This window comes from Cannabis sativa, chromosome 2, assembly GCF_029168945.1.
Source record: "Cannabis sativa cultivar Pink pepper isolate KNU-18-1 chromosome 2, ASM2916894v1, whole genome shotgun sequence".
Lineage (NCBI taxonomy): Eukaryota > Viridiplantae > Streptophyta > Magnoliopsida > Rosales > Cannabaceae > Cannabis > Cannabis sativa.
The window spans coordinates 90,777,501-90,790,866 of NC_083602.1; the positions used below are offsets into that span (position 1 = coordinate 90,777,501).

General features: G+C 26.3%; 2 protein-coding genes across 2 annotated transcripts in view; one reads left to right on the forward strand and one right to left on the reverse strand.

Moving 5' to 3' along the window:
* Positions 1-13,366, reverse strand: part of LOC115719620 (beta-glucosidase 12) — a 102,610-nt gene that overhangs the window by 72,519 nt on the left and 16,725 nt on the right. The window lies entirely within an intron of this gene.
* Positions 3,600-11,227, forward strand: LOC115720530 (lipoxygenase 2, chloroplastic). The gene is made up of 9 exons (XM_061111017.1): positions 3,600-4,111; positions 5,126-5,412; positions 6,002-6,239; positions 8,184-8,531; positions 8,713-8,798; positions 8,898-9,011; positions 9,097-9,404; positions 9,509-9,775; positions 10,239-11,227. Exons 1-9 carry the CDS (start codon positions 3,739-3,741, stop codon positions 10,996-10,998), a joined length of 2,781 nt encoding a protein of 926 aa, XP_060967000.1. The 5' UTR covers positions 3,600-3,738; the 3' UTR covers positions 10,999-11,227.

Consider the following 13,366-nt stretch of genomic DNA (forward strand, 5'->3'; position numbering starts at 1 on the left):
AATAAAAAAATAGTTTCATTATGTTATTAGAATTTTTTTTCAAGTTACTTTTTTATTATTTTGTTTCTAGGTTGGAAACTTACACTTATATTTTGTTATTAAATTATTGGTAGGCATTATGTGTTGTTTTGATTATATTTGTGATTAGTATTTTTTTTTTTTTTTGTATATTTGTGTGTGTATGTTTTTATTTGATTGTCTGATGAAACTGGTTTCAATTAACTTTATTATTTACATTTGTATTTTGTTATGATTTTTTATAACGTCAAAACTGGTTTCACATGTCGAAACTGGTTTCACATGTTTTAACTATTCTGTAATGGGGTTGCTCAATTTTTATGATATTATTATATATTTTTTCGTTTGTATAAAACCAGTTTTATTATTGTATGATATTTGAACAACAATTTTTATTTTATTTTAATTAATCAGTTTCTGACATACATATTATTTTATTATTTTCATAACTGGTTTTTTTAAGTAATTAATTTTTTTTTATTGTTGTTCATAATTGAGTTTTATTCAATTTTTTATTAATTTATCTCAAGAAACTGGTTTTTATTTGTTTGTTTTTATTTTGGTTGTTTTACTAACTGGTTTCTCACATTCCACTGTTTTTTTTTTTGTTATTCTTTTATGGTTTTTATTGCACTTTTGTCTCTTTAATTTTCTTTGTTTCTTTTTTTTCTCTTTGATTTTAATTTGTGATTCTCATTGTTATATTTGCTGCATATTGTATGTTTAAATTAACTCTAATTTTTGAGCAAGCAAATAAAAAATTAAATGCCAAAATAAAGAATGAAGTTAGAAGTTTGATTATTAGGTATTGATATAAATTTTATATGTTCGAAACTGGTTTTTAAATTTAGTATCGTTAATTTGTAAAAGTTTAGTTATTAGGCATTGTGTATTTTTTATTATGTTATTGTTGAAACTATTTTTTTTTTTTGCCTCTTTTAATGAAATAATTCGTTTATTTTAATATTGATGAAACTGGTTTTTAAAGTTAGTATCGTCTTTAGATTGTAATTTTTTTCATTATCTTGTTGATGAAACTATTTTTTGTATTCTTTAAATGAAATTATTAGTTTCTTTCAATGTTGATGAAACTAGTTTTTAAAGTTTGGATTCTTTTTAGATTATGATTTTTTATATTATTTTTTTTTCAGGATGATATTGATGAAACTGGTTTTTTTTTTTTCTGCTGTTTTTAATGGAATAATTAGTTTTTAACAAAAAAAAAAAAACGAATAGTAGTTTAAATAAAAAAACAAGTTTAATTTTTGTAAAAAAAAAATGAAATATAAAAATGTACACTTATTATATATATTAAGAGAAAAAAATTAGGTTGAGAAAAAAATTGAAAAAAAAAAGAGAGACACAAAGAGAAATTAGAAAAAAAAAATAGAGAGAGATAAGCGAAAGAAAGAAAAAAAAAAGTAGCAACTGACTTAAAAGTTGAAAAGAAAAAAGAGAGCCAAAATTGACTAAAAAATATATAAAAAAGACAAAAAAAAAACTTTTTGAAGTTTCAATAAGTAAAAAAGAAAAAAAAAATTAATAAAAGTATAAAAGTAAAATGTTCTTGTCAAATTAAAAATATAATGTTTGAAAAAAAAAATGTAGTATTTGGTGTAAATTTTTCAAATAAAAAGAAACCCTAAAATGTAAGTGTAAAATAAATTAAAAAAATAAATAAAACTAATTAAGCTAAAAACAAAAACATAAAATATGGGATTGGATAATAAGTTTATAAAAATATGGCATATCAAATACCATAAGAAACTTAAATGTGAAAAAATGCCATAGAAAAGTGGCAAACCTAAAAATACCATATTTTTCTAACTTTGTTATGAAATCCCATATTTCATGTAATTTTCACTTTTACTTATTACTAAAGCCTAAAAAAAATAAAGCCCAAATCTTAAATAATCAAATTTATATATATTTTTTCCTTTTTAAAGCTTAATATTACTTCCCCATAGCATAGGTCATTATACTTGGTCCTACTATATAAATGCCCCATATATATAGTAGCTAGAGAAAGCTTCCAAACGAGTTAGGCAGACCTTATAAATCGACCTATTATATTTTTAAAAACAGATTTTATTGTACTTTTATCCAGCAATTTATTAAAAATAAATTATTCCTATTTATTTTATTAATTTAAAGGTTTGTATATTACAACCATATGTAATTTGGAGCTCGAACCAATCTCCAACACACACATCCTCCTATAGTTATTTAAGCTAGCCTCAAGTAATAATAAATTATTCCTACCGGCATATCTTTGTTTCTTCTAATAATTTTTATTCGTTTCAAACTATATATAAGCATGGCTTGTGGGTACTATTAGTGACCAACTTTTTTTATAGGTGATATTTTATAATTAGTTAGCGATATTTTTTAAAAGTTATTTTTTAAGTTATGCTACTAGCGACACCAAGGAGAGTGTTAGGCATTAGTAGTATTATGTAAGAGAATTGCTAAAAAAAAGCACCACTAGTGCCTAACACTCTCTTCGGTGTTATCAGTGTAATTAAATATCAGATCTCATATTAACTTAAGAAAATAATAACTTTTAAAAAATATCACTAACTAATTGTGTAACGCTGCCTTTAGAAAATACCGAGTATCATTAGTGACTAATAAAAATATATGACTTTTTAGCATTTCTATACTTATAATTATTGTAACTATATATCACACCATCCTATTTAATTATTTTTGTACTAATATCGTTAATATAAAAATTCACACTTTAATAATAAATAATTCTCTCTATTATATATATAATTATATATGTACTCCAACTTACTTATATATAGGTCCATATATATAATTATACAATTCAATTTCAACCAATTCTTGATATATATATACATATATACACACCCAATTAATTAGTTTTAATAAAAAAAATGTTGAAGCCTTCAAGTGCCAAACTATAGTGTTCTTCTAAACAAGCCATTGATATCCATGGAAATTATATTATGAACTTTGACTATACACATTTCACACATCAATATATTAATGTAAAATAAAATCAACTCTTCCTATTCTCAAATAATCTAACAAAACTTTCCTTTTTTCGGATGAGATAACTAAACTATATATAAAAGAAAAAGTTTTGGATAAGCAATTTTATATTTGAATGAAACTTATAGTAAACTAATTTATTATTATGTACAATTAATAATTAATTAAACTCATCCTATTAGGTACCTTATATATATAGCCTTATGACACATGCACACACATAAATTAATACATAAATAATTAAATAATCTAACACTATATAGAGGTACTTTATTATTATTTATTGATATTTTTTAAAAATTATTATACCGAAGAAATTACTAAGCATCACTGCTGACTTTTAACATTTTTCATAAATTAAAAGAGCTAGGAATTGAGACTTAAATGAACCTATATTATAATTTTAAAAAAACACATTTTTTATTTTATTTTTTCCCAACAATTAATTAATATCCATGTGCATATATAATATCAAAGAAATTCCCATCTACATATTTTGTTTCTTTCTAATAATTTCATTTGTTATTTCTTTATCTATTATAACTCATCCACACCTACCTTTATATATATATAGAGGTACATACATATAACATAACCACATCAATTGCAACCAATCTTGATCTAGAGAGAAAAAGAGAGAAAATATATCTATATATACACACCCAATTAATTAGTTTGTACTAATTAATCAAAACAAAAATGTTGAAGCCTCATGTTCAAGTTACTAGTGGCCAAACTAGTGTTGTTCTAAACAAACCATTCATCCATGGAAATTATCATTTTCAATCTCCATTTTCATTGTTAGTGCCCTCTAAACACACTAACAAAAATAATGTTGGTGTTTCAATTTCTCATGGTGGCAAAGGCAATAATATTATCAAAGCTAGTTTACTTGGTCGATTGGTATCAAGTAAAGACAAAACAGCCACTGAGAGAATTACAGTTAGTGTTGTGGTACAACGTGAAACAGCTCCATTAATTGAGAAACCCCAGAGTTTGAGGGATAAAACTAATGATTTTCTTGGTGTAGCAAATTTCAGTGTTGAGCTCATTAGTACTCAAAAAGATCCTGGTAAGTAAAATAGTATATTATTAAGGGGTATTTTTGCAAAAATATAGTCTTTTCTCTTGCTATAAATATTTTGCATATAGCTAGAAAATTTTATAATATATCAATGTATTCATAAAAAATTTTGCAAAAACAATATAATCTTTGAAAAAAATACATAAGTAGGAATAATATATAGTACTTTTACTTTGAGTACTGAAAAAATCCTGGTAAGTACATATATGTAATATTTCAAAAAAAAAAAGTACATATATGTAAATAATATATTATTAAGAGGTATTTTGGCAAAAATATAGCCTTTTCATGTTATATATATTTTGCATATTATATAATATTGAAAAAATTTATGGTGTAGTTATATTTGTTATCTGTTTCGGTATTTAGAATATTTTATAATAAGTTAATTCAAATAGTTTGTTATATAATTATTTTTTTAAAAAAATACGTGTCAATATATATAGATAATATATAATACATTTACTTTGATAATCTTTATGAAAATTGTTGTGAAAATTTTTTATCCTAAAAATTATTAGAAAAAAAAAAGTCATTTTGCAAAATTATAATAAAATATGGTGTCTATTTTCAAGTCATGATCATTTATCTTGATTATTTTGATAAATTATATAAATTTTTAAACTTTAATTACATATACTTATTATATATAGACAACTCTTTTATTAAGGTATCTTTATTATGTAGATATCTTGTTTGTGTACATAACTTGTTTATACAAAAACACTTTAAGATATGCACAGCCACAACATATATAATTTAATATATTGGATAAATTTCATATATTTTAAATTAGTAATTAATATTTAAATTCATTCATAAAAACATTATACATTAATGGTTAGGATTGTTATACGATAGTTATAATTAATATATATTTAAATTGCGTACACACTTATTACACAATGATGTGTTAAAATGATGTGTATGTAATTATTATGTTGTTATTATTTGACAATAATATAGTTATATATTTATATTTGATGTGGTTGTGATGATTAGAAACTGGAAAGCAAAGAAAGATGAAATGTTTCCCAGAATCAAAAAAAGGTGGGAAAGAGGACAAGGTGATGAACTATGAAGCAAAGGTTGATATTCCAAAGGATTTTGGTGATGTTGGTGCTGTTATTATTGAAAATGATTTCGAAAGAGAGATTTACATGAAAACTATTTCACTCCATTACCACTCTTCCGACGATAAGTTTGTTAATTTCTCCTGCGAATCATGGGTTCAATCCAAGCGCGATGTCCCCCGCGATCAACAATTGAGGCTCTTTTTCTCCGACAAGGTACTAATTACTGAAAAAAATTAAATTGGGTATTCCCGGGTTAATAAGAGATTATGAGCTCGTTTAATACGTCCTATAAAATTATATTATAATTTAATTATATATTCTTATATTCTTATATTATATTATCTTAAATTTTAATTCATACTAAAATATTATATATTTAGGAGTATCTATAAAAGTCAATCTACCATACATATAATTTTACATAAAAAAAATATTGTATTAAAAATAATTCAATATAATATAGTGTACTAAAGGAATCCTATATATTTCGTGTTTTATGCACATGAATAGTTATATAATTCTAATTTTTCATATGCATGTCAATGAATACTGCAGTCAAGATTGGCCTTAAGCATAAATGGACTAGGCCAGTACTTAGGGCCTACACTTTTTAGGGGGCCGAAATAAAAAAAAAAATTATTAAATTTTTATTTAAGTAAAATTAAGTGTATTTAGTCGGTTTGAGTTATTGACATATTATAAAATGTTATAGGTTCAAATCATATGTTTATAAAAGTGAGGACACTAAAATCTAATTTGTATGTGAATATATATATATATATATATATATATATTATTACAGTCATATTTACCATCACAAACACCAAGTGGGCTAAAGGAATTGAGAAATGAAGAACTGAAAAGATTGAGAGGAAATGGGAAAGGAGAGAGAAAGGAGTATGAGAGAGTGTATGATTATGATGTGTATAATGATCTTGGTGTTCCTGATAAAAGTTCAGACCTCACTAGACCAGTTCTTGGTGGTCCTCAACATCCTTATCCAAGACGTTGTAGGACTGGTCGTCCTCAAACTAAAACTGGTAATTAATTTATATATAATTTCAAACATATATATATATTAGTATATTGTTACTTGCGATGCACGTATGCTATGTTTTATATTAAGTATTATATTATGATCAGTTCGAAAAGAAATAAATGAATCAAAAATAAATAATATTTAATTTAGAGAGATTTGAATAATAAATTTAAATTAAACTTTTATGTCCAGTAAAAACATATTGGAAACAATAATAATATGGTTATAATATATGTTGCATTTGTTCCAGTTCTTAAAATAATAACAGCAAGAACATCTTTGACCTGGAAAAACAAATATTACAAAATTAATAATAAAAATAATAATAAGGTTATAATATATGTTGCTTTTGTTAACTGATGATTGCATTCTGTTTTAGGTGAAATTGAGAGAGAGAGACTTTTGTTGTGTTTACCTGTATGGGTGATGAATGGGTTAATTGAAATTTGAATGAAGTAGTGTAAAAAAATTTCAAAAATTGTAGTTTGTTAGAGAGATATGTAAGTTAATCGTAAATATTATTTAATTTTTTGGGTTTATTTTTTGAAATTTGAATTTAGCCGTGTAAAAAAATTTCAAAAATGGTTGTTAGAGAGATATGTGGGTAAGATATTTTTTTTAATTTAAAAATTTCAAAAATTGTAGTTTGTTAGAGAGATATGTAAGTTAATCGTAAATATTATTTAATTTTTTGGGTTTAATTATTGGGTTTATTTTTTGAAATTTGAATTTAGCTGTGTAAAAAAATTTCAAAAATAGTTGTTAGAGAGATATGTGGGTAAGATATTTTTTTAATTTAAAAATTTCAAAAATTGTAGTTTGTTAGAGAGATATGTAATTTAATCGTAAATATTATTTATTTTTTTGGTTTAATTATTGGGTTTATTTTTTGAAATTTGAATTTAGCCGTGTAAAAAAATTTCAAAAATGGTTGTTAGAGAGATAGGTGGGTAAGATATTTTTTTAATTTAAAAAAAGATTGTTTAATTTTTTGGGTTTAATTATTGGGTTTATTTATTTATTTGTTAAACCAAGAATTGCCGTTAGATAGGCACTTTTAATATATAAAGATATGTGTATATCACATATTATTTTTGAAAAAGTCTTATCTTAATCCTTTAGACTAAGCTCATATTATCTTTCAAAAGAGTTGTTCTAGTAAAGAATTTTTAGTCATTTAAGTGTGTTTATAAGTTTTATGAAAATTCTAAATAGTTTATAGTTTTTTAAAAAAATTATATATATAAAAAAAATAATAAAGAATTACTAAAAAGTACGAATGATGTTTAGTATCTTTCTCGGTGTTTTATTGTTATTAGCAAATTAAGTATTGAGTCTCATATAACTTAAAAAAATAACATTTAGGGAATATATATCATTAACTAATTGTGAGACGCCACCTATACACGTTGTTGAGTACTACTGGTGCCCAATAACAACGCTTAAAATAATATCACACATATAACAAAATATTTAAATTTTATTTTTGATACTATGCTGTAAAATATTCACAATTTTTTAAAAAATGTAGGTGTGGTGTCTTAAATAACATAATTAATGTACACAACAAATTATGAAAAAAAAAACTAAATGACTAGATCAAAACCAATAAAAGTATACCAGAACAACTTTTTTTTTTATAGAGCATTGCTATAAGGCACCAATGGTGCTTAGCACCTTGTCGACAAGACGTTGCGATTGGCTAGCAATACCACCTAAAAATTATTATATTAAACTATATGGGACGCGATATTTAGTTGGACCAATAGCGATACTGACATATAGGAAGGTGCTAGGCGCCACTGGTGCCCTTTAGCATTTCTCTTTTCTATAAGACATTTACATTATTTCACTCATTTTGTGATCGTGGAATTAATAGTTAGATTGATTGGACGATTGTTAATTATTAGCTTCATAAAATTAATGCATGTATATATATGTACAGATTTATCATCGGAGTCAAGGAGTAAGACTGCGTTCTATGTTCCTCGAGATGAAACATTTGCTGAAGTAAAACAAAATGATTTCGCGTCGAGGAGAATAGCATTAGGGATTAAAAGCCTAATTCCATTCTTAGAAAGCAACATGTTTGATGAAAAATTCCCGAATTTCACAGATATTGACAAAATGTTCAAAGAAGGTTACGAAATCACTGATAAATCGATCTCGGGAGACAAGTCAATCAAAGAAATGTTGGCATTACATGTTGGAACTAAACTCTACTCATCTGTTTTGGTTGCTGAAAGCCTTGTTGATAATGTTATTAAGTTTAAACAACCACCCACTGCTGATAGTAAGTACAAATATTATTTTATTTCATTAAATTATTTATCAAGATAGCCTAATTTTTATAAAATATTATTTGGTCAATTAATTTAAAGAGTTGATTTTGTAAAAAATAATGTTATTTAATTTACCAAACATTTAATTAAATATATGCTAATCTAGATTTTTTTAATGTTAATTAAATATAGTGGACAAGTTCTTTTGGTTTAGAGATGAAGAATTTGCTAGACAAACTATTGCTGGTCTCAACCCTTGTTGTCTTCAATTAGTGACGGTATGTTCTTATTAATTATGTTAATAATTGAATTTAATTTTACAATATTAAAAAATTTGTTACCAAATTAATATAATTTGTAACTATTTGACTTTGTAGGAATGGCCACTAAAGAGTGAACTCGACCCTTCTATTTATGGTCCCCAAGAATCAAAAATCACTACAGAAATCGTTGAACAACAACTTAAAGCTTATGACTATACATTGCACGATGTAATTGATTTTTTTAAGCATAATATTAAAATTGTGGTTAAATTAATTAATTAATAATTTAATTATTATGTATGTATAATTGCAGGCTAGAAGAGAGAAGAAGTTGTACTTATTAGATTACCATGATGTGTTACTACCATATGTGAGTAAAGTAAGGAAATTGGAAAAAAGAACACTCTATGGATCAAGAACCTTATTTTTCTTAACTCCATATGGGACATTAATGCCTATGGCTATTGAGTTAACTAGGCCACCCATGGATGGTAAGCCACAATGGAAGGAAGTCTATACCCCAAATAGTAATTGGCATTCTACTGATATTTGGCTTTGGAAACTTGCAAAAGCTCATGTCCTTGCTCATGATGCCACTGTTCACCAACTCGTTAGTCATTGGTAAAATATACAAAATTTCGATTAGGGTTAGGTTTTATATTACACCGTCGTGAACTTAGCCAATGTTTTTCGCTAATGAGATGATAATTTGATGGTGCATGCAGGCTAAGAACACATTGTTGTGTTGAACCTTATGTGATTGCAACAAATAGACAACTTAGTGCGATGCACCCGATTAACAGATTGTTGCAACCACATTTGAGGTACACGATGGAGATTAACGCTCTTGCTCGAAACATTTTGATTAGCGCAGGTGGTATTATTGAAAGTATTTTTGCACCTGGAAAATATTGTCTCGAGCTTAGTTCTGTTATTTATGATAAACAATGGCGATTCGATCTACAAGGCTTGCCTGCTGACCTAATCCACAGGTATCACTACAAAAATCTTATTTTTAATCATAACAAACTTGTGACTAAAAGTAAAAAAGTAATGAGTAATCATAAACTATCATTCTTATGTTGTGACTAAAAGGTTGTGACTAAAAGTATTAGTCACAAAAATTACAATTTGTTGTGACTAAAATTGAATTGGTGGCAATTTGTATCTAAATACTATGTTTTAGTCACAAGTAAATTTTTAACATTTATTATTTTATTTCCAAAAATTTGAAGTTTATTAGGAATACTTTTACCAAATGAATTCAAAAAATTCAAATTTTGTAAAGATTTGTGACTAAATGTCACGTTTCAGTCACAAAAAATCTATATTGCGACTAAAAGATTGTTACTAAAGTTATTTTTTTATATATATATGTGCAATTATATGGTTGAGATTTATTACACATTAATCGTAGTGTTTAACTAATATTAATGATAATTACAAAATGTGTAGAGGTATGGCGGTTGAGGATGAAACATGTGAGCATGGTCTAAGACTGACAATCGAAGACTACCCTTACGCCAATGATGGTCTCCTAATATGGGACGCCATTAAAGAATGGGTTAGTGAGTATATTAATCATTACTATGCCAACTCAAGCGAGATTGAGAGTGATGAGGAGCTACAAGAATGGTGGAAGGAGATTCGAACAGTCGGTCATGCTGATAAGAAGGAGGGTTGGCCTGACCTAAAGACACGCGAAGACCTCATAGACATTGTGACGAACATAGCATGGATCGCGTCTGGTCACCATGCTGCTGTTAACTTTGGACAATATGCTTTTGCAGCCTATTTCCCAAACCGACCCCCGGTCACAAGAACCAACATGCCTTCAGAAGAAAAAGAGTCAAAACCTGAGGTTTGGAAAGCCTTTAAGGCGAATCCAGAAGACACAATTCTTAAGTGCTTTCCTTCACAGCGTGAAGCTGCGTTGAATATGCTTGCGTTGGACTTGTTGTCTACTCATGCGAGCGATGAGGAATATTTAGGGCATCATGTTGAGTCTGCTTGGAAGGATGATTCTAAGATCTTCGAATCATTCAAGAAATTCCAACAAAGGATCAAGAAAATTGAAGATATTATTGATGAGAGGAATGATGATGAGAATCTTAAGAATAGACATGGAGCTGGGATTTTGCCTTATGAGTTTCTTAAGCCTTTTTCAGAGAAAGGTATCACAAACAAAGGTGTCCCATACAGCATTTCTATTTAAAAGAAGTGTCATAAATATTATGAAGCAATAAGTGCAATAAATAACAAACTATTTTAAATAATGGCTAGCTAGCTATAGCTATAGCCAATTGGTTGTAACTCTTATTTTCATGAACATTCATATCTATTTCATGCAAATTTATAATAATGCATGATATGTATGGGAAATAACAAATTATCACAAATTATAATTTGTGCTTAATTGATTAATTAGAGACCTAATTATAATATCCCACTCTTTATTCCTTTTCTCCTATCATTATATTTCTTCCTCTTTTTCTCTTCCATCACTATGAAAGATGAGAAGCTACATCCATTATTGAATATCATTATATTTAGCTCAAATTTTACAATTATACTCTAATGGAGAAGATATAGATTAACTCATCTCAAAGTCAACATAGTTATTATTTTTTTTATTGAAACTATATATATATATAAAAAAAAATTATGATGAATATAAAAATATTCTAATTAGTGGCAAATGAGTAAATAAAAAATATAATATTAATTCTAGTGTAAATTTGGCCCGAGGTATATTTTGTGTCAAATTTGGTCTAATTTTTAGCAAGTGTCGAATTTGATACACCTTTTATGTAATATCCAGATTAAAATAGTATTTAATTTTTTTTTTTTTGGATATTAATTGAGCGAGGATAATTATCTTGTTTCTTTGTGTTGTTAGTGAGTTGATATTATTGCTTAGAGTAGTTGTACCAATTTTCTAGAGAGAGTTAAAGTTGTATTAACTACGAAAGTAAAATATTATGGTATTTTTACAGAGTAAGTAATCGTTTAATTAAAGCCCAATATGAAGGTCCATTAGGGTTTTATAATATATTTAGTGAGTTTAATTAATTAATGTTAAAAATTCGTAGGTTTGGATAAATTCGCAAGATTAAAAACTGTTTTACTAAAACGATCATATCTGGAGTTCTAGAACTCCGATTGAGGTGATTCCAGTGGCGTTGGAAAGATAATTTAAAGATCTATAAATCTTGTAGAAATAACTATATCAGAATTCGTAATTTTTCTAGGTCAAAACTAAGCCCTAAAGTTACGAGATTGAGAGGTTACAATTTAAATTTAAAAGTTAGATATTTGTTTATTTAATAATTTATCATATTATTATTGTTATTATGTTAATATTATTATTATTCATAAAACTAAACCTAATAAGAGTCAGTATAGGTTTCATTAACCCTAGAATTATATCGTTCTATTCTTCCCACCCATCTGAGCAAGACTAACCCTAAAAATTTTCAAGTCATCTTTCCATTACATCCTTAGCCAAATCTATACCACTCTTCACTCTCATCTTTGATCACCATCATCTTATCATCTTATGTCTATCGATCCAAGTAGCTTGATGTATTTGAGGTAAGAAACTCTACATTTACTTATTTATTGATCACAATAGGAGAAATTTTCGTAGGTTTCCTTTTCTTATTTTTCAGAATGAAACATGTCTCAGTAAAACTGTCATATCTCTTTAAATACTCATCTGATTCTCGCAATCTTGGTGTCTATAGAAAGCTTATTAAATTTCCTATAATTCTTATGAAGAAAGGTTTTACTGAATCGAAATTTATCTATGTCAAAAATTAGTATTTTTACGCTGTTTGTTGTAAATCGTTTTTCATATTTTCTATATAAGTTGTTTCAGTAAAATCCGAATATCTCTCTGAATAATGATCCGATTCTAGCGATCTTGGTACTGTTGAAGAGATAATTCAATTTTCTAAATGTTTTATGAAGAAACCATTCACTAATTATTGATTATTCTAAGTCAAAATTATTGTTTTATTGCTGTAGTTCGAAATCCATTTGTTTCAGGATTTCTAAAAAACTGTTTCGGTATAATATCTATATCTCTTACGTTATAACTCCGATTTTAAAGATTTTAGTGTCATTAGAAAGGGAATTTGATTTTCTAAAACTTTTATGAAGATAGTATTCTCTGATTTGGAATATTTCAGTATCAAAACTTTGTATTTCCGATGTCTCCTGTAATTCGTTACTCCATATTCCTTCTCAGAAATAGTTTCAGTAAAACTATCATAACTCCCTCAGTTTTAATCCATTTTTAATGATCTATATATCGTTGGAAAGATAATTGAATTTCCTATAATTTTTATGAAGGAAACTTTTACTGAATTCGTGTAGTTATTGGTCAAAAATAGTATTCTTTCTGCTGTACTGTAAGAGTGTGAATTTTAATGTTAGGGCCTTGACCCATGTGTTATTATAGGTAATAGTGACGAGATAACAAGTTTAAGCAGCAGGATTTGAGGTAAGGAAATTAGATAGTTTTTTATGTGTTTATCTTCATAAATTTAAATTCTTTATATATTGAAATATGATTTATG